General features: G+C 41.6%; 1 protein-coding gene across 1 annotated transcript in view; it reads right to left on the bottom strand.

The window, feature by feature from the left end:
- SH3GL2 (SH3 domain containing GRB2 like 2, endophilin A1) overlaps positions 1–17555 on the bottom strand; it is a gene marked incomplete at its 5' end in the record, with an annotated part of 59864 nt that extends 42309 nt beyond the window's left edge. Inside the window, 2 exon segments of the mRNA NM_001329079.1 lie at positions 4531–4603; positions 17487–17555. Coding sequence (NP_001316008.1) covers positions 4531–4603; positions 17487–17555 — 142 coding nt within the window.
- Between the last annotated feature and the right edge of the window lie 1853 nt (positions 17556–19408).

Below are 19408 nucleotides of genomic sequence, written 5' to 3'. Positions count from 1 at the left end.
AGGAAAGTTTATATCAATAGGTGCCTACATCAAGAAATTGGAAAGGCACCAAATAGATGAGCTTTCAATTCACCTCAAGGATCTAGAAAACCTACAGCAAACCAGACCCAAATCTAGTAGGAGAAGAGAAATAATTAAAATCAGAGAAGAAATCAACAGGATTGAATCAAGAAAAACATTACAAAAAATCAGCCAAACGAGGAGCTGGTTTTTTCAAAAAATAAACAAAATTGACACCCCATTGGCCCAACTAACTAAAAAAAGAAGGTAAAAGACCCAAATCAATAAAATCAGAGATGAAAAAGGAAACGTAACAACACACACCACAGAAATAAAAAGAATCATCAGAAATTACTACAAGGACTTGTATGCCAGCAAACAGGGAAACCTATCAGAAATGAATAGATTCCTGGACACATGCAACCTACCTAAATTGAACCAGGAAGACATCAAAAACCTAAACAGACCCATAACTGAGACAGAAATTGAAACAGTAATAAAGGCCCTCCCAACAAAGAAAAGCGCAGGACCAGATGGATTCACTGCTGAATTCTACCAGACATTTAAAGAAGAACTAACTCCAATTCTTCTCAAACTATTCAGAACAATTGAAGAAGAGGGAATCCTCCCAAATTCTTTCTATGAAGCCAGCATCACCTTAATTCCTAAGCCGGAAAAAGATGCAGCACTGAAAGAGAATTACAGACCAATATCCCTGATGAACATAGAAGCAAAAATCCTCAATAAAATTCTCGCCAATAGAATGCAACAACACGTCAGAAAGATCATCCACCCAGACCAAGTGGGATTTATCCCTGGTATGCAGGGATGGTTTAATATGCGCAAGACAATCAATGTGATACACCACATTAACAGACTGCAGAAGAAAAACCATATGATTATCTCAATAGATGCCGAGAAAGCATTTGATAAAATACAACACCCGTTCATGATGAAAACTCTAAGCAAACTGGGTTTGGAAGGAACATTCCTCAATACAATCAAAGCAATCTATGAAAAACCCACAGCCAACATCCTATTGAATGGGGAAAAGTTGGAAGCATTTCCACTGAGATCTGGTACCAGACAGGGATGCCCACTCTCACCACTGCTATTCAATATAGTTCTGGAGGTTCTAGCCAGAGCTATTAGGCAAGAAAAAGAAATTAAAGGGATACAAATTGGGAAGGAAGAACTCAAACTATCCCTCTTTGCAGATGACATGATTCTTTATTTAGGGGACACAAAGAACTCTACTAAGAGAGTATTGGAACTCATAGAAGATTTTGGCAAAGTAGCAGGGTATAAAATCAATGCACAAAAATCAACAGCCTTTGTATACACAGACAATGCCATGGCTGAGGAAGAACTTCTAAGATCAATCCCATTCACAATAGCTACAAAAACAATCAAATACCTTGGAATAAACTTAACCAAGGACGTTAAAGATCTCTACGATGAAAATTACAAAACCTTAAAGAAAGAAATAGAAGAGGATACCAAGAAATGGAAAAATCTTCCATGCTCATGGATTGGAAGAATCAATATCATCAAAATGTCCATTCTCCCAAAAGCAATTTATAGATTCAATGCAATACCAATCAAGATACCAAAGACATTCTTCTCAGATCTGGAAAAATTGGTGCTGAAATTTATATGGAGGCACAAGAGACCTCGAATAGCTAAAGCAATCTTGTACAACAAAAACAAAGCTGGAGGCATCACAATACCAGATTTCAGGACATACTACAGGGCAGTTGTAATCAAAACAGCATGGTACTGGTACAGAAACAGATGGATAGACCAATGGAACAGAATTGAAACACCAGAAATCAACCCAAACATCTACAGCCAACTTATATTTGATCAAGGATCTAAAACCAATTCCTGGAGCAAGGACAGTCTATTCAATAAATGGTGCTGGGAAAACTGGATTTCCACGTGCAGAAGCATGAAGCAAGACCCCTACCTTACGCCTTACACAAAAATCCACTCAACATGGATTAAAAACCTAAATCTACGACCTGACACCATCAAGTTACTAGAGAACATTGGAGAAACCCTTCAAGATATTGGCACAGGCAAAGAGTTTCTGGAAAAGACCCGGGAGGCACAGGCAGTCAAAGCCAAAATTAACATTTGGGATTGCATCAAATTGAGAAGTTTCTGTACTGCAAAAGAAACAGTCAGGAGAGTGAAGAGACAACCGACAGAATGGGAAAAAATATTTGCAAACTATGCAACAGATAAAGGGTTAATAACCAGAATCTACAAAGAGATCAAGAAACTCCACAAAAACAAAACCAACAATCCAATTAAGAGATGGGCCAAGGACCTCAATAGACATTTTTCAAAAGAGGAAATCCAAATGGCCAACAGGCACATGAAAAAATATTCAAGGTCACTAGCAATCAGGGAAATGCAAATCAAAACCACAATGAGGTTTCACCTCACCCCGGTTAGAATGGCTCACATGCAGAAATCTACCAACAACAGATGCTGGTGAGGATGTGGGGAAAAAGGGACACTAACCCACTGTTGGTGGGAATGCAAACTGGTCAAGCCACTATGGAAGTCAGTCTGGAGATTCCTCAGAAACCTGAAGATAACCCTACCATTCGACCCAGCCATCCCACTCCTTGGAATTTACCCAAAGGAATTTAAATTGGCAAACAAAAAAGCGGTCTGCAGCCTAATGTTTATTGCAGCTCAATTCACAATAGCTAAGACCTGGAACCGACCTAAATGCCCATCAACGGTAGACTGGATAAAGAAATTATGGGATATGTACTCTTTAGAATACTATACCGCAGTAAGAAACAACGAAATCCAGTCATTTGCAACAAAATGGAGGAATCTGGAACACATCATGCTGAGTGAAATAAGCCAGTCCCAAAGGGACAAATACCATATGTTCTCCCTGATCGGTGACAACTGACTGAACACCAAAAAGGAAACCTCCTGAAGTGAAATGGACACTATGGGAAACGGTGACTTGATCAGCATAGCCCTGACTGTTAATGAACAACTTAATACATTATCCCTCTTAGTAGTTTTTTTGTCTGTTCTACTTAATACGACTGGTTTAATTCTGTAATTAATACACAGTTATTCTTAAGTGTTAAAAATTAACTGAAATGTGATCCCTGTTAAACATAAGAGTGGGAATAAGAGAGGGAAGAGATGTATAATTTGGGACATGCTCAAGCTGACTTGCCCCAAATGGTAGAGTTAAATACATACCAGGGGATTCCAATTCAATCCCATCGAGGTGGCATGTACCAATGCCATCTCACTATTCCAAGGGATCAATTTCAGTTCACAATTGATCATAATGAAAGGACTAAGAGTCAAAGGGAGCACATAAACAAGTCTAGTACCTGCTAACACTAACCGATGGAATAAATAAAGGGGAGAGCGATCCAACATGGGAAGTGAGATACTCAGCAGACTCATAGAATGGCAGATGTCCTAAATAGCACTCTGGCCTCAGAATCAGCCCTAAAGGCATTCTGATCTGGCTGAAAAGCCCATGAGAGTATTTCAGGCATGGAAAGCCAAGACACTCTGGCAAAAGATCTCTGCGAGTGAGATCCCAGTGGAAAGAACAGGTCTTCAAAGAAGGAGGTACCTTTCTCTGAAGGGAGGAGAGAACCTCCACTTTGACTATGACCTTGTCTAAACAAGATAAGAATCAGAGAACTCAGAGGGCTTCCATAGCCTTGGAAACTCATGACTGGAGCATAGGGAGACTACTGATGCCATAGACAGGAGTGTCAATTGGTAAAGTCAACAACAGGAGTCACTGTGCACTTACTCCTCATGTAGGATCTCTGTCCTTAATGTGCTGTGTATTGAGATTTAATGCTATAACGAGTACTCAAACAATATATTTCACTTTGTGTTTCTATGGGGGTGCAAACTGTTGAAATCTTTACTTAATGTATACTAAACTGATCCTCTGTAAAAAAAAAAAAAAAAAAAAAAAAAAAAAAAAAAAAAAAAAGAAAGAAAGAAAGAAATTATTATCGACTCCCAACTTGACTCTCACTGGGATTAAACATGACAATAGGTCTGATCTGATTTCATCATCATTTAAAAAAAATCATCTATTATTTTTCACTTTATGTTTCTGTGTGGGAGCAAACTGTTAGCAAACTGTTGAAACCCTTACTTAATGTATACTAAGCTGATCTTCTGTATATTAAGATAATCGAAAATGAATCTTGATGTGAATGGAGGGGAGAGGGAGTGGGAAAGGGGAGGGTAGTGGGTGGGAGGGACGGTATGTGGGGGAAGCCATTGTAATCCATAAATCGTACTTTGGAAATTTATATTCATTAAATAAAAGTTAAAAAAAATATACTACAGTCAGATAAAACATCACAGCTGGGAACCATAAAAAGCCCCTCTCCAGACAAAATGAACCTCCAGAAAAGTGAACTGAGGAAGCAGAAGCCCAAACCTAAAATGTCCATCAAACTACAAGTTATTCTGAGGGCATTCTGAACACATTAGACAACTCCTTACCTGGGTTAGGTTGAAGATATTCAATTGTTTTAGTCATTATCTCCATCACGGCCCTGCTGGTGACATCCACTTTCTGAAATGAAAAAAATAAATATTCTAAGTGATGTAAGTCATTAGCTTTGGGCCCTCAATTTTCTCTTGAGTCTATGCCATCAGTGGCACAAGCGAGTAATGACAGCCCCTGCGAGGTGAGGGCCTCGGGGAGCTGCCAAAGAGGTAATGACCTTGCACTCTGCAGTGTTCTATCATGAGCTGCCAAGTCTAGCTATTGAATGACAAAGAAGAAGCTGGTAACTTTCTAAAATTTCTTTGAAAATTTACTTCACGCTCCTCTGGCAACAATGAGATGTAGACAATGACTCAGATATTTGCTCCAGAGGCACCCAGAGGGAACCAGGCATGGTGGCAGGTTTCACTGCCCTGAAGAAAAAAAAAAATCATGCAACATCAACTCTGTTTAGTCAAGAGAGGTAACATTTTTATGTAACTTTAAGGATATGAAGATCTCAAGCAAACTCTTCCAGTTAGCCACTGAATGTTCAGTTAACTCTAAAATCTAGGGCTAGAGTCTATTTTGGAAAAATTCTAAAGGTCAGTGTTGGCTTTCGGCAGTTCACCATGCTCCGTCAGGCCCCTGTCCCCACAGGGAGAAGTGGTGGAAGGCGCTCTGGGCGGTCAGGTCCCCTCTGTTTTCCCCAATGCAATCCCTTTCCCATCAACATATGTGCTACAATATGTGCACATAATGTACAATACAAATAAATTTTAGTGGTGGAAATTCAGGTATCATAGAAGTCTCAGAGAATGTTTCAAAATTACTTTCTTACTGTAGTGCAAAGGCTCCTCCCTTAATCTGAGAAATTTTTCCATAACCTACCACACCTGCAAATAAAATCAGCCTTGCATGGAATAAGTTTCCTTCTCTTCTATAATCTACACTTAGCTGATTTTATCTTGCAGTTTTGTTTTTAATATTTAATAATTTCCATCAGTCATATCTGTGTATGTTTGTTATTGCTGGAATAAAAAGAGGAAAGTACATTTTTATGAGGTTATCATGGTTGAAAATTACCCTAAAAAGCATGTTCTTTCATATGTGCCTACCTACACATGAGTGCTGTATCACATCCTGTGGACTGACTCAAAGTTTGAAGGTCTTTTAGATTTGAATATGCACTAGATAATGGCCTCCTGGTGCTGTACAATGCACAACGTGTGGAGCCACTCATGCGATTCTCACAGTACAGTAGTCCTCCCTCATACTTGGTTTTGCTTTCCACAGTTTCACTTTGTTATTTCTTTAATAACAGTTATTTATTTATTTTAAAGACTGACAACGAGAGGGTGAGGAAGATACACTGAGATCTTCTATCCTGGTTCACTCCCCAAGCAGCCACAACAGCCAGGGCTGGGCGAGATCAAAGTTAAGGGCACAGAATTGCATTCAGTTCTCCAACATGGGTGGCAGGGACACAATTACTTGGGCCATCATATACCGCCTTCCCAGGCACCTTAGCAGGAAGCTTGACTGGAAGTAGAGCAGCTGGGACTTGAACTGGCACTCTGATGTGGGACACAAGCTTCCCAAGCTGCAGAACAATGCCTGCCCCTACAGCTCATTCTAACTCAACTGTTAAAAGGTCATTATGTCATGTCACAATGCCTACATCACTCAGTTCCCTTCATATCATCAGACAGGTATTGTGTCATCTCACATAATCACAAGAGGATGGGTGAACATAGTGTATTAAGATATTTTTGCTAGAGATAATATTCACATAATTTTTATTATAGCACTTGTTATAATGGTTCCATTTAATTATTAGTTATTGTTGTTAATCTTTTACTGTGCCTATTTATAAAGAAAAATTTACAGTAGGTATTTATGCTTAGGAATAAAACAGTACATATGGAGTTTGGTGCTATCCATGGTCTCAGACATCCACGGTGAGTCATGGAATATATCTCCTGTGGATAATGGAGATTCTCCTATATTATCAAAATGTCAGTCAACCACTATGCACTCAAGTCATGGGAAATGGATTTAGAGTTTTGCACAGAACAAACACTGTGAAAATCCATTGTCTGTGTGTGACAAGAGGATGGCACGGGTCTCATGCTGACTGTGTTACAGGGATTAAGGAATATGAAAAGGAAAATGAGCTCCCTGAAATCAGATAACTGAGTTTTGAACTAAGGTCACAGATCAAAGGGTTTCTAGGAAAGAGTGCCAGAGGAACAATTTGCATTGTCCCAGACCATTTGTCACTCTGAAGTCACATGCCAGTGAGAGACTGATCAATGTCTCCATTTCTCTCCATCTTTGTCCTCAGTAACAATGTCCAGGATGCTCCTTATTAAACTATGCTCTGTCGTGCTCTGAGGACCCTTAATGCCTCTTGTTGGGCACTTCCTAGGAAAATTGTATATATACCTAACCTGGAAGTATCCAAGTACATATTCTCTTATTAACAGGACTGGTAAAATTAACATGAAGATGATTTCCACCGAAATAATTTATTATACCCGGCAAAAGGTTATTCCAATTTGAGAACAGTTTAAGATTAAACTTACAACACATAGCTGTTGATTTCCTCAATGCTCAAATTTTCTAATAACTTGAAAACAAATTTTTGATGCATCCTAAATTACAAATTCTATTTCTGTGCATTCCTGGGCATCCATCTTCAACTAAACTCGCTTGGTGTTGGGATGGGAACCCTCAGAGAAAGCTGTCTAGAGGAGACAAAAACTAAAAATATACATGGGTACAAAAAAGTTGAGAAAAAAATGGAATTAATGGTTATTTTAGCAACCTTTTTTAAAGATTTATTTGAAAGTCAAAGTTACACACAGAGAGAAGGAGAGGCAGAGAGAGAGAGGTCTTTCATGGACTGGTTCACTCCCCAAATGACTGCAATGGCTAGAGCTGCGCTGATCCGGAGCCAGGAGCTTCTTCCAGGTCTCCCACATGGGTGCAGGGGCCCAAAGACTTGGTCCATCTTCCACTGCTTTCCCAAGCTCTAGCAGAACGCTGGATAGGAAGTGGCGCAACTGGGACTCGAACCGGCACCAACATGGGATGCTGGCACTGCACGAAGTGGCTTTACCCACTACGCCACAGTGCCGGCCCTTTTAGCAACTTTAAAGACTTGGACTATATCTCACCATTCCCTTCTAGCCTGTAAGGTTTCTGATGAGAAGTCTGCTGTGATTCTGATTGCAGATTCTCTGAAAGTAATCTGGCATTTCTCTTGTTAACATTTTAGAATCTTTTCTTTATGTTTAACTGTGCAAAGTTTAACAACAATGTGTCATGGTGAACATCTTTTCTGGTCATGTCTAATAGGAGTTTTATGTGCTTCCTATACTTGGATGTCCCTTTCTTTCTCCAAATTAGAAAAGTTTTCTGTAATTATTTCACTAAGTAGGCTTTCTAGTCTATTCTCTATTTCCACACCTTGAGGAACTCCTAAGATCCTCATGTTGTGTTGATAGTGTCCTATAGATCTCCAACACTGTTTTTAAGTTTTGTATTTTCTTCTTGCCTTTTTTTTTCTGTCTAAGATTTCCAAAGATTTGTCTTCTAGTTAAGTTATTCTTTCTTCTGCTTCACCAAGGCTGCTGTGTAGACTTTTCACTGCATTTTTTATTCGATGTATTGAATTCTTCATTTCTAATATTTCCTTTTGATTTTTCTTTAAAATCTCAATTTCATGGCAAAAATTTAATTCATGTCTTATATGGTTTCCTTTAGTTTGTGGATTTGCTTCTGACTGCTTTTCAGTAATCCTATGATTAATTTTTTGAATTCTATTTCTGGCATTTCCTCAATCTCTTCATCTTTACATTCTAACATTAAAATTTTGTTGTGTTCCTTTGGGAGGGGGGTCATAGTGTCTTCCTTATTCTTGGTTCTTGAATTTCTGCACTTATTTGTAGACATTTGTGGAATAGATTTTTTTTTTCTTCTGATGGCTTTTGTCTTTGGGCTATGTTTTCTGTGGCTTAGTGGAATGTCTGCTCTTTAAGTGAATACCAAGAGGTATGTGATGGGTGTGGCCAGGGATCTTTAGTCAATGTCTAGGGTGGGGCAAGTTTCCAGGGTAACACCCAAGTTGGGTATGGTAGAATTCAATACCCAGCTTCACCTACACTTTCTCATGTAACCACTGATTCCCAAGGTCTCAGCACACAAGGCTCCCACAGTCACCAGATCTAGAAGTTTCTTTTCACCCTGCCAGTCTGTCCATCAACAGAGAGGTGGATATCCCCTGAGACAGCTTCGCCTAGGTGTTTTGACTCTGAGAGGCTTCGGGTGCAGTTGCCCCTCCATCCCATGTAGCTATCCAGCCACCTCCCAGCCAAGCTCAAAGTCAGTGGAGACTACAGACCGTTTCCTCCTCTAGAATCTCTGGATCTCACATAGGCACGCGCACGCGTGCACACACACACACACACACACACTAAAGCTAGAGCTAATGCTACTAGCAGAACATTGCTGCCTGCTCACCACTGCCAATTGCCAATCAGGTTTCCCATCTCAGTCAACTGCTATGCACATGCCCAGAGGCTTCCATAGCCGCTGCCCTACTCCAAAATGGTAGCCACCCTCTCTCAGCCAGACAGTGGGCTCTGTTTTAGAGAGACTGGGGGAATCAAACATCAAGCTTTAACTTCTGCTGGGTCCATGGGCAACCACCAGCAACCACCAGCCTCCAGAGCTCCAGTCCAGACCCACACCATGCTCTCCCTCTGGCTCTATCACCACACGTTGTTACAGTCTGGCTTCACCTTCATCTCCAAACTGCTTCCCACTCTGACTCTCTGCCCCCTGCACTGGCCCTTGTTCTGCATGTGTCTGCACCCTCCACACAGCTTCACGCCATTACACCACCTCCTGTGGGGCTTTCCAGGCAGTTTTCTTTCCAATTCTCCACTGAGAATGCACCTCATATGCTTTTCTCTTCACTGTTTATCCCTAACCCAGCAAAGCATGCCACTTCCTAATCCACTATCTTTCGTCCATCCCACCCCGCCCCATATTTTGGCAACTTAAAAAAAAAAAAAAACTACCCCTACTTTTTGTTAATAATATGAATTTTGAATGAACTATTTGATGTTATGATTGAATAGGACATGGTTCCACAAGCTCATGCACATGTTAAACCATGCAGTCTATGTTAAGGGTGGAAAAATTAAAGGTGAAGACTTGATCTAATTATGGCCTCTGGAAGGGTCTGCCCTTCGAAGGCATTTTCCTGTGTGTCCTGCTACTTGGCTTAACATGTGTTGTTCCTCTGCACACGGTCTGCAACTGTCAGCCTCCACCAAATGCCCTTATGACTGGGCCACCAACCTTGAACTGTGAATCTCTCATCTGCAAGCCAAAATATATCTTTTCCTTCCCAAGAGGATCCTCTTGGTGTATTTGTTAAAGTAACAAAAAGTTGGCTAACACACCTTGTACATAAATACAGCCATTGTTTAGGAAATAAACATTTCCATGAGAATTAACAATTTTTCTGAAAGCAAAATTGTAGGAGCTGGAGTTGTGATGCAGCAGGTTAAGCTGCGAGAAGAGATGCTGGCATCTTTTATCAGAAATCTGACTCTTGTCCTAGATGCCCTGCTTCCCATCCAGCTTCCTGAAAACTGCCTGTGAAGGCAGCAGATGATGACCAAAGTGCTTACGTCCTTGCTACACAGGTGGGAGACCCAGATGCAGTTCCTGGCCCAGTCCTGGCTGCTGTGGCCATAAGGGGACTGAATCAGCAGTTGGAAGATCTCTCACTTCACCACTAAGCCCAACTCTATTGCTCTGCCTCGGCATTGAGAAAAAAATTTAAGCACATATGCTCATCATTTTGCTTCAATTTTCTCAATACCAAGATTTTAATAGCTCTCAATACTTTAGAGTCAGAGGAATTTGGTCAAATGTATCTCTTTGTATGGGAGAAAAGCAGCTTATTCAACCTGCTTTACTTGTAACATTTTTCCCTTCATGCTAAGTCAGAAGTTGGCAAACTATAGACCAATTCTGGGCCACTACCTACTTTTACATTTTTTTTTTTTACAGGCAGAGTGGACAGTGAGAGAGAGACAGAGAGAAAGGTCTTCCTTTGCCGTTGGTTCACCCTCCAATGGCCACCACAGCCGGCGCGCTGCGGCCCATGCAAGGCGCTGATCTGATAGCAGGAGACAGGAGCCATGTGCTTTTCCTGGTCTCCCATGGGGTGCAGGGCCCAAGCACCTGGGCCATCCTCCACTGCACTCCCTGGCCACAGCAGAGGACTGGCCTGGAAGAGAGGCAACCGGGACAGAATCCAGCGCCCCGACCGGGACTAGAACCCGGTGTGCCGGTGCCGCTAGGCGGAGGATTAGCCTAGTGAGCCGCGGCGCCGGCCTTACATTTTTAAGTGCTTGAAAATGTCCACAAAAATTTTACTGTTTCATAACACATACAAATTATATGAAACTCATTTTCCTTAAGTTTAATTGGAATACAGCCATGTTCATTCATTTAAGCAACGTCAGTGGTTGCTTTTTTGATTCAACAGCATGGGCAAGGAGTTGAAACAAAAACCTCAGAGGCCCTCAGTCATTAAAAGCCCAAAATACTGACCGAAAAGTGTGTCTATGTCTGTGCTAAGGTGCTAGCTTTGTAAGGTGTTCCAGGCTGAATCCACAAATGATACTCTTTGGGTTACCAACTGTCTCATTCTCCAGAGAAAATGTACTGGAGAATCCCAAGGCAGTGAATAGACCAGAAAGGGAGTGAGTGTCCCAGAGGCACCTGAACTAGAGAAGGTCTAAGTCAGTGTTTCCTGAACTTAGGTGGAAGCGCATGTAAGCCACATGGCACGCTTTGTGCAGTAGCGACAGGGCTGAACAGTGTATTTCTATCTGATACTGCACTATATACCTCCTGTACATATGCTGTCATGGGAAAATAGAATAAGTTTAAGAACACATTAGATACCACAAAGGGAACACAGTTTACAGACTGAGTAGTCAATGGTACATTAATGAATCGTTTACTTGGATCTGGAGTAACTCCTAGTAGTTACATGACAAAAATGTACTAAAATATCGTATGTCTAAACTCCTTGCTAATTCTTAATCTTTCTACCACCAAAGTTAAGTAAATATAACTATTAAGAATGCACACCTGGCCGGCGCCACGGCTCAATAGGCTAATCCTCCGCCTGCGGCGTCAGCACACCAGGTTCTAGTCCGGTCGGGGCGCCAGATTCTGTCCCGGTTGCCCCTCTTCCAGGCCAGCTCTCTGCTGTGGCCAGGGAGTGCAGTGGAGGATGGCCCAACTGCTTGGGCCCTGCACCCCATGGGAGACCAAGAGAAGCACCTGGCTCCTGGCTGCGGATCAGCGCGGTGTGCCGGCCACAGTGTGCCGGCTGTGGTGGCCACTGGAGGGTGAACCAATGCCAAAGGAAGACCTTTCTCTCTGTCTCTCTCTCTCACTGTCCACTCTGCCTGTAAAAGAAAGAAAAAAAAAAAGAATGCACACCTGAGTGCTGGAGCTGTGGCACAGTGGGTTAAGCCACTGCCTGGAGCGCCAGCATCCCATATGGGTGCCAGTTTGATTCCTGGCTGCTCCAGTTCTGATCCAGCTCTCTGTTAATGTGCCTCGGAAAGCAGCTGAAGATTGCCCAAGGGGCTGGGCCCACGTGGGAGACCTGGAAGAACCTCCTGGCTCCTGACTTCAATCTGGCTCAGTTCCGGCCACTGCCCATTTGGGGAAACACACTATAAGCATTTAACTAAGAGAAAGTGTGGCTTCACAGGATCTGAAGCCAAGCAGAAAGATATCTTTAAAGCTCATCTTGTCTGGGACTCTGGCTCTTCTAACTGCTCTACCCAGCAGGTAAGGGTCTCAGCACAGTGACCCACATCTCCTTCACCACCACACCATGAAGAAGACATCCACAGACATAGCAGACATCCTTGGGCACACACTGTATGTGTGTTACTCCGAGCATGCAGGCTGGAAATGTACTCTTCTCCCCAGGGAGATCACTGGAACCCAGGAAAGAGTGACATCACTAAAAAGCAACATCATTAGTAACAAAGTACGTGCCAGGAAATAAGACAACTAGCAGACTTCATGTGACGTTTAGCCTCCATCTGAACGTGAGCACTGACAGGGAATTCAATTATTCCTGATGTTTAAACACACACACACACACACACACACACACACACACACAAACTCTGACAGCCTGATGTTCCTTCTTATACTGAGCTGCAATCTCTCTCTCCGTGGTTTCTACTATTAATTCTGGATCAAACACTTGGGGTTGGATAGAAGGATGAATCCTGTCCACCAATGACTAATCAGGCACATGACAATAACAACACCATGGACGCTTTCCCACACCTGACTGTGCCAGCGATGTTCTCTCTCACTTTCACGTGGACCGTCATTCTGTCCTCTTAACATCTTACTTTTCTTAAAACTGTATGCTGTTCCTTGAGAATAATTCTGTTTTCATTAAAAAGCCTATATGCATGTTTCCATGGACCCTTTCTTCTAGAAACTAAGACCCCTTCTTATACACACAGAGATTTCTCGGGATACTTTTTGGCCTGCAAAAAGAGATCCTGTACGCCTTAACTTGAATTCCAGATTATCCATGAACACAGGGATGAGAGAAGATTTCAGGATTCAGTTCAGGCACTTTCTCCTCTAGGAGGCTTCACTGATGATCTGCCCAGCCTGAGTTAGGCATCTCTTCCAGGTACTCTGCAAGAATCCTCCCCAGGGCACCAAGCACCATTTCCTATAAGTTCATTTATGTGCCTGTTTTTTCCATCAAAAAGAGAAGCTCCTTGGAGGCAGGAACAGGGACTTCCAGAAGCCCCATGATCCAGGTACTGGGACTTAATCAACCTTGCATTCCCGATACCAGCACAGAGCCTGGAACTGGAAGCATTTACAAGTTTACCAAGTGAATGAATGAATAATCACTATACACACACCAGGAAAATACACAGTTTCTCTGTGTGTGTATGTGTGTTTATACACAATCATTTCAGCAACTGAAAAAATTTCAAAAGAAACCAGATATCCCTTAAATTCCAGAACTTCTTATTAATTAAAAAAAAAGCAAACAAACTTTACTTTTAAAATAACAAATTCACCCAGTGTCTGCACCGTCTGTAAGATATTTAGCCCATGTTTAATGAAGTCCATAAGCCAGGCAATAGCATCTAAAACTAAAACCAGCAATGGCATTTAGTCCAGCAGTTAAGATACATGTGAGGGTGTCCATGTCCCACATCACAATACCTGAGATCAATTCCCAGCTCCATCTCTTGACAACAGTTTCCTAATAACGCACAACCTGGGAGGTTGCAATGATGGCTCAAATAGCTGGATCCCAACCAGCTACATGGGAGACCTGGATTGAGTTTGCCGCTCCCAGCTCTGACCAGCCTCACTGTTGGCTGTTGAGGATATTTTGGGAATGAGCTAGTAGATGGGAGCTCTCTCTGTGTTTCTGCCTCTTGAAATAAACAGACAAATAAACAAACAAATAAATAAAACCAAAAACCATTCTACGCAAGGCACTTAAGAGAAGGAGAGATGTCATCATGGGCAGGGTTCCTCCAGGGACCCTACAGCCACAGAATTCTACCAAATCTGCTTTGAGAGAGGTGGGCTCTGAGGGCCAGGAGGCAGACACAATTTCCCTGTCGCTCAGCAGGAGACTGGCTGACTCGGAATCCCCAGAGGAAACTACCGCTCTCTTTCAGTCTCCTGCTTGAGGAAAAACACTACTTGATTTCATTTTGTTGTCTACTTGCATCCATGAGACTCCAGCTGAACAAAGATCTGTCTTCACTAAACACCAGATGAACAGAAAGACAACTATGAAGGTGATTATTCTACAGGATTAGGAAACTGAACACAAATATCAACAAATTAACAGGAAACAAAGTATTTGCAATTCTAAACCCAGAGAAAGTAGTTTGCAAACACCACAGAAATCTCTGACCTTTCATGAAAATTTAGCACAGGTGGAGAGAGTAAAATTGGCAGTAGAGACACAGATAAAAAAAAAAGATGTATGGAATAAAACAATTTCCACATTGCACTGAAATCTCTCAATTTACTTAGATATAAACCCAAATACAGAATCATGAATATGCTCTTCAAACAATCAGAATTCAACTGCGGAAAACTGTTTTACAAAACAGGAAAAATAAGCTCTAGCTTAAGGCTCAGGGGGATGTTTGTGGCCATTTCCTCAAAGCAGAGTAGATGCAAGATCCTCTTTTATTTCAATCATTCTGCAAAATGAGATTAACATGGATTTTATAGTGAAATGGGTCTCCAAAGTTCTAATTAGCTGCTCACTGATAAATTCTATGTTCTATGAAATTCCTACTTTTAAAGTCTCATTTAAGAAACATAGTTTGTCTTTGCTTAGACAGTAAGCTTCCTAGCTTATTGCTTTAAAACCCATGGACGTTAAAAGCAAGTTGAAAATTCTGACTCCTCGTACTCAGTTTCAAATTCCTAATACCTGCCTAACCTATCATCACTGACATGGCAATGGCTGGACAGCACACTATACATGCCCCTGAGGACAAGCGGAAGGGACAGGTGACATCAAAGGATGAGCGAGGACCAAGGTGGCCTGGGCATAGACAGCAGCTGGTACAAATTAACAGCCCCATAGGGCTGCTGGTAATGAGGAGTGAGGAGCTGCAGTATCATGAGGACTGTGGTTGTCAGCACCAAGTCTGGAGACTCAGATGCCGACGCTATAGAAGACAGATGGGCCGAATATTACTTTCACAATCATGATCAGTGGATACCAGTTTTGGCTGAAGATCAGGTGGCACTCAGAAACATTCAGAGATGAGAAGTTAAGGACCAACATACATTTCAGTCCGGCTGGGGCAAGTGGCTGTTGGGCATTAGGTTGTAATAGGCTGGCTTCTAAGATTTCTGGCTGGGACTCAGGGCTCCAGTATCAAATCTCCTCACCACTGAGAATCGCGGCAAGGCTAACATCAAGAACTTAACCAGTGACCACCTTGATCAATGTTACGCAGTCTCATTTCACAAGACCCCTGCTTCCTGGCAACTCATCTTTTTTCTCAGGGGCTCAAGTATTTTCTGTAGCCTGCTTGCATGCTGTTTCCTGGAACAGAAACCAACCATTTTCTGCTGTTATTGTTCCTCCACATCTGCACTTAAATACCAGGAAGGTTTTCCCTGGCTACCCTGATGGTGGTGCTGGTGTATGGTGTGTGTGGTGGCAGGGGAGAGGGGTGTTAATCTCCCTTTGCTCCAGGCATCATTCTTGGTTAGCTCTGCCACCCTGTCATCCCCATTAGACCAGAACTTCACATACTCAGGAAACTTGCTTGAATCCTACATGCCTGACTCATAGAAGGCACAGAGCAAATATTTATTCATCAACAAACTCAGTAGAAGAAAAAAATTTTAAACAAGGCAGAAAACATCTAGGAATTTTCTTTGTTTGGCTTTTCACACTGTCATAGCAAAAAGGAGGCAGCCCATAGGAATGGCTATGGACCAAGCAAAAATATAAGGTCCCTAAAAAATTTCTGGTGGTACCAAATCAAAATATAAAGAAGAAATTGCATTGAATAATTACATATAAAAAGCAACACTCTTATTAATGCTTAAATATGTTTTCTAGGTTCACAACAGCTCCTTCTATTCAAGTGTAGGATTTCAACTCCAAATCCATTACCCACCAGCAATTTGACACCTAAAATATTTCTCTGCACAACTCAGTGCACATTCTTCATCATAAGCCTACAGCCTCAAAGTGAAAGAAAAGCAAAAGAGAAATTGCTTCTGTCTCAAGAGAAATGAAACAAGATATTTTGTTCATCACTTCCACTCTTGTTAAAAATCTTTACTCTTCATAGCTGAATATTAGATTTACATTATTTGTAAGCCCTGATAAAAAAATTTCCCAAGTATTAATATAATTATTTTACATTTAAAAAAGTCAGTCTCTAAGAAATAAATGGACTGGTTTTAAGAAATATTTTATTTATTTATTTGAGAGGTAGCATTAGAGAGAGAGAGAGAGGAAGAGACAGAGAGAGAGATCCTCCATCCTCTGGTTCACTCCCCATATGGCTGCAATGGCTGGAGCTGAGCCAATCTGAAGCCAGGAGCTTCTTCCAGGTCATATGAATTCAGGGGCCTAAGCACTTGGTCCATCTTCCACTGCTTTCCCAGGCAACAGCAGAGGTGTGGATTGGAAGAGGAGCAGCCAGGACACGATGATTATATGGGATAGTGGTGCCACAAGCAGAGTCTTAGCCTACCATGCCACAGCGCCAATCCCATGAAATAAATGGACTTGGGCAACAAGTGGTAAAAGAGGAGTTTGGGCTAGAGTTAGGCTCCAAAATGGCATTCTTTTCTCAATAGCTTTTGCCTCTGGTTGGCACTGTCCTGTCAGCATGCCCTCCAAAGCCAGACAGTGACTCCAACTCTCCAGAAAAAATTCAGGACATCATTGTCTAACTTCTCCTCTTTCTTTCCACCTTACTTCAAGTCCAAGAGCTCTAGGCTTCCCTTCTTTGGAGAACTGGGTTAAAAGCCCCAGGAAAAATGCATAACGGCAATTCATCCAGAGTCTTCATTTTCACAATAGCAAAAAGGAAAGATAGGACATTTTCCATTTGCTATTTTAAGCTCTATCTATCTATATAGCTTTTTCACAAAAAGATGCATATTATATCTGCATATTATACGTGTGTGTGTGTGTGTGTGTGTGTATATATATATATATATAAATATAAATGGAGACCACTTTTTAAAGTAACAAAACATAGTCCCAAATGCCAGTGGGGAATTCCCATGCCCCCTCCCTCCCTGTTGTCTTCTTACAGTGCGGTGTTACATCACAGTGAAGTTCAAAGCAGTGAGGACTCACCCTCTCCATCTCCTTGAAGTCGTCATCTAGCTTGGTTCCTTCTGCTCCTCCAACCTTCTCACTCACTTTCTGCAGAAAATAACCACAAAGGCAGAATTATTATAGCTTCCTTTAAAAAGGTCTATTACAGGTTCTAAGCATTTTCACAATCATCTAATGTAATTTCATATTCATTCTCTGACATGTAGGGTCTCATTTTCAAAGGAGAAATTGTGGCTCAGAAGAGTCAGACAACTTACCAAAGGCCATGTACCTGGGGAGTACTGATGCAAGAATCCAATCTAATTTCAACCTCAGTGCTTTTTCTATTATATAAATCATTTTATAACTACCCAATCACTAACATTTTCCTTTTGAAAGTTCTAAGGGACAATAACATCACACAATAATCATTTCCCGTTGATAATGGATCTAAAATGCTACCTAGCTAGAAGATTGCTACTTCATCAACCTATTTATTCCTCAATGGGTTATTGAACAGATAATCACAAGCATCTATCAAACTTGCTAAGAAAAAAAGCAGCCAAGCTGATCTTTAGCTGAAACGATTTGGGTCTTACAAAGTTCCCTGCAGATGTGTGACAAACCAAATGAAAAGATCTGCAGGGCAGTTCTTTGCTACCCAATCAATTCCATGACCATGCATTTTGTATTTATCAATTAACATATATGAGAGGGTCTTCAAGAAGTACACAGAAAATGTGTACTTTAAAAAAAAAAAAAAAACCTATGTATGGAGGCCAGCGCTGTGGTGTAGTGGGTAAAGCTGCCTCCTGCAGTGCCAGCATCCCATATGGGTGCCGGTTCGAGTCCTGACTGCTCCACTTTCGATCCAGCTCTCTGCTATGGCTTGGGAAAGCAGTAGAAGATGTCCCAAGTCTTTGGGCCTCTTCACCCACGTAGGAGACCCAGAAGAAGCTCCTGGCTCTTGGCTTTGGATCAGCTCAGCTCTGGCCATTGCAGCCAACTGGGGAGTGAACCAATGGATGGAAGACCTCTCTCTCTCTCTGCCTCTCCTTCTCTCTCTGTGTAATTCTGACTTTCAAATAAATACATAAATCTTAAAAAAAAAAAACTGTGTGGCTTTCAAAAACTTTTGCACTAAAAATAAACATCTTTAAATTCAATTATCCACAAACTTTAAAAAGTATTCTCAATTATCATTTTTCACATGTAAAATTGATGTTCATAAGAAATTAGAGATCCTATTTCATTTTGAAACAGATTCAAATTTAAGTCTAATGAAAATGCATGAATGCTTCCATTCTTTTTTGAAAAAAAAATAGTTATTTATTTATAATAGGCAGGGGTACAGAGAGAGACAGACAAGCAGAGCTCCATCCATTGATCCATTGATTCATTCCACAAATACCTGCAATGCTTGGGGCTGGGCTGGGAAAAGGGCTGAAGTCAGGAGCCAGGAAATTAATCAGGTCTCCCACATGGGTGACAGTAACTCAACTACTTTGGCCTTCACCACTGCCTCCCAGGATCTGCATTAGCAGGAAGCAAGAATCAGGACAAAAGCGGAGACTCAAACACAAGCACTAAAACATAAGATGAAGGGATCACACAAAAATGCTCTGATTTCATCAATGACAGGAAGGCTAAGTGTTACTGACACAAGACTTTCGTTCCCTTAAAATGCCCTAACTGCTAAGATAGATAGAGTCTTTTCCCTAAGATATACCATGGCACATTAGAATTATCTCAAAATACCAATGTATAATTTTAGTTCCCCTCACTAGCTGCTGGGTTGAAAATATTCACGGAGGAGCAGCAGCACGGCGAACTCACAGCGATCTCTGCAATGACCCGTGTCATCCTGAGTGGCTTAGTGCACTTCACGCTAAAGGGGCCCTGGAGACCTTGCTCTGTCTCCTGGCCATGGAAGCGCTGCTACTTCCTTGCTAGGTCCTGAC

The sequence above is a fragment of the Oryctolagus cuniculus genome, chromosome 1, assembly GCF_964237555.1.
Source record: "Oryctolagus cuniculus chromosome 1, mOryCun1.1, whole genome shotgun sequence".
NCBI classification, from domain to species: Eukaryota; Metazoa; Chordata; class Mammalia; order Lagomorpha; family Leporidae; genus Oryctolagus; species Oryctolagus cuniculus.
Note: the sequence above shows the minus strand (reverse complement) of the source record. Positions and strands in the feature narration are given on the sequence as shown.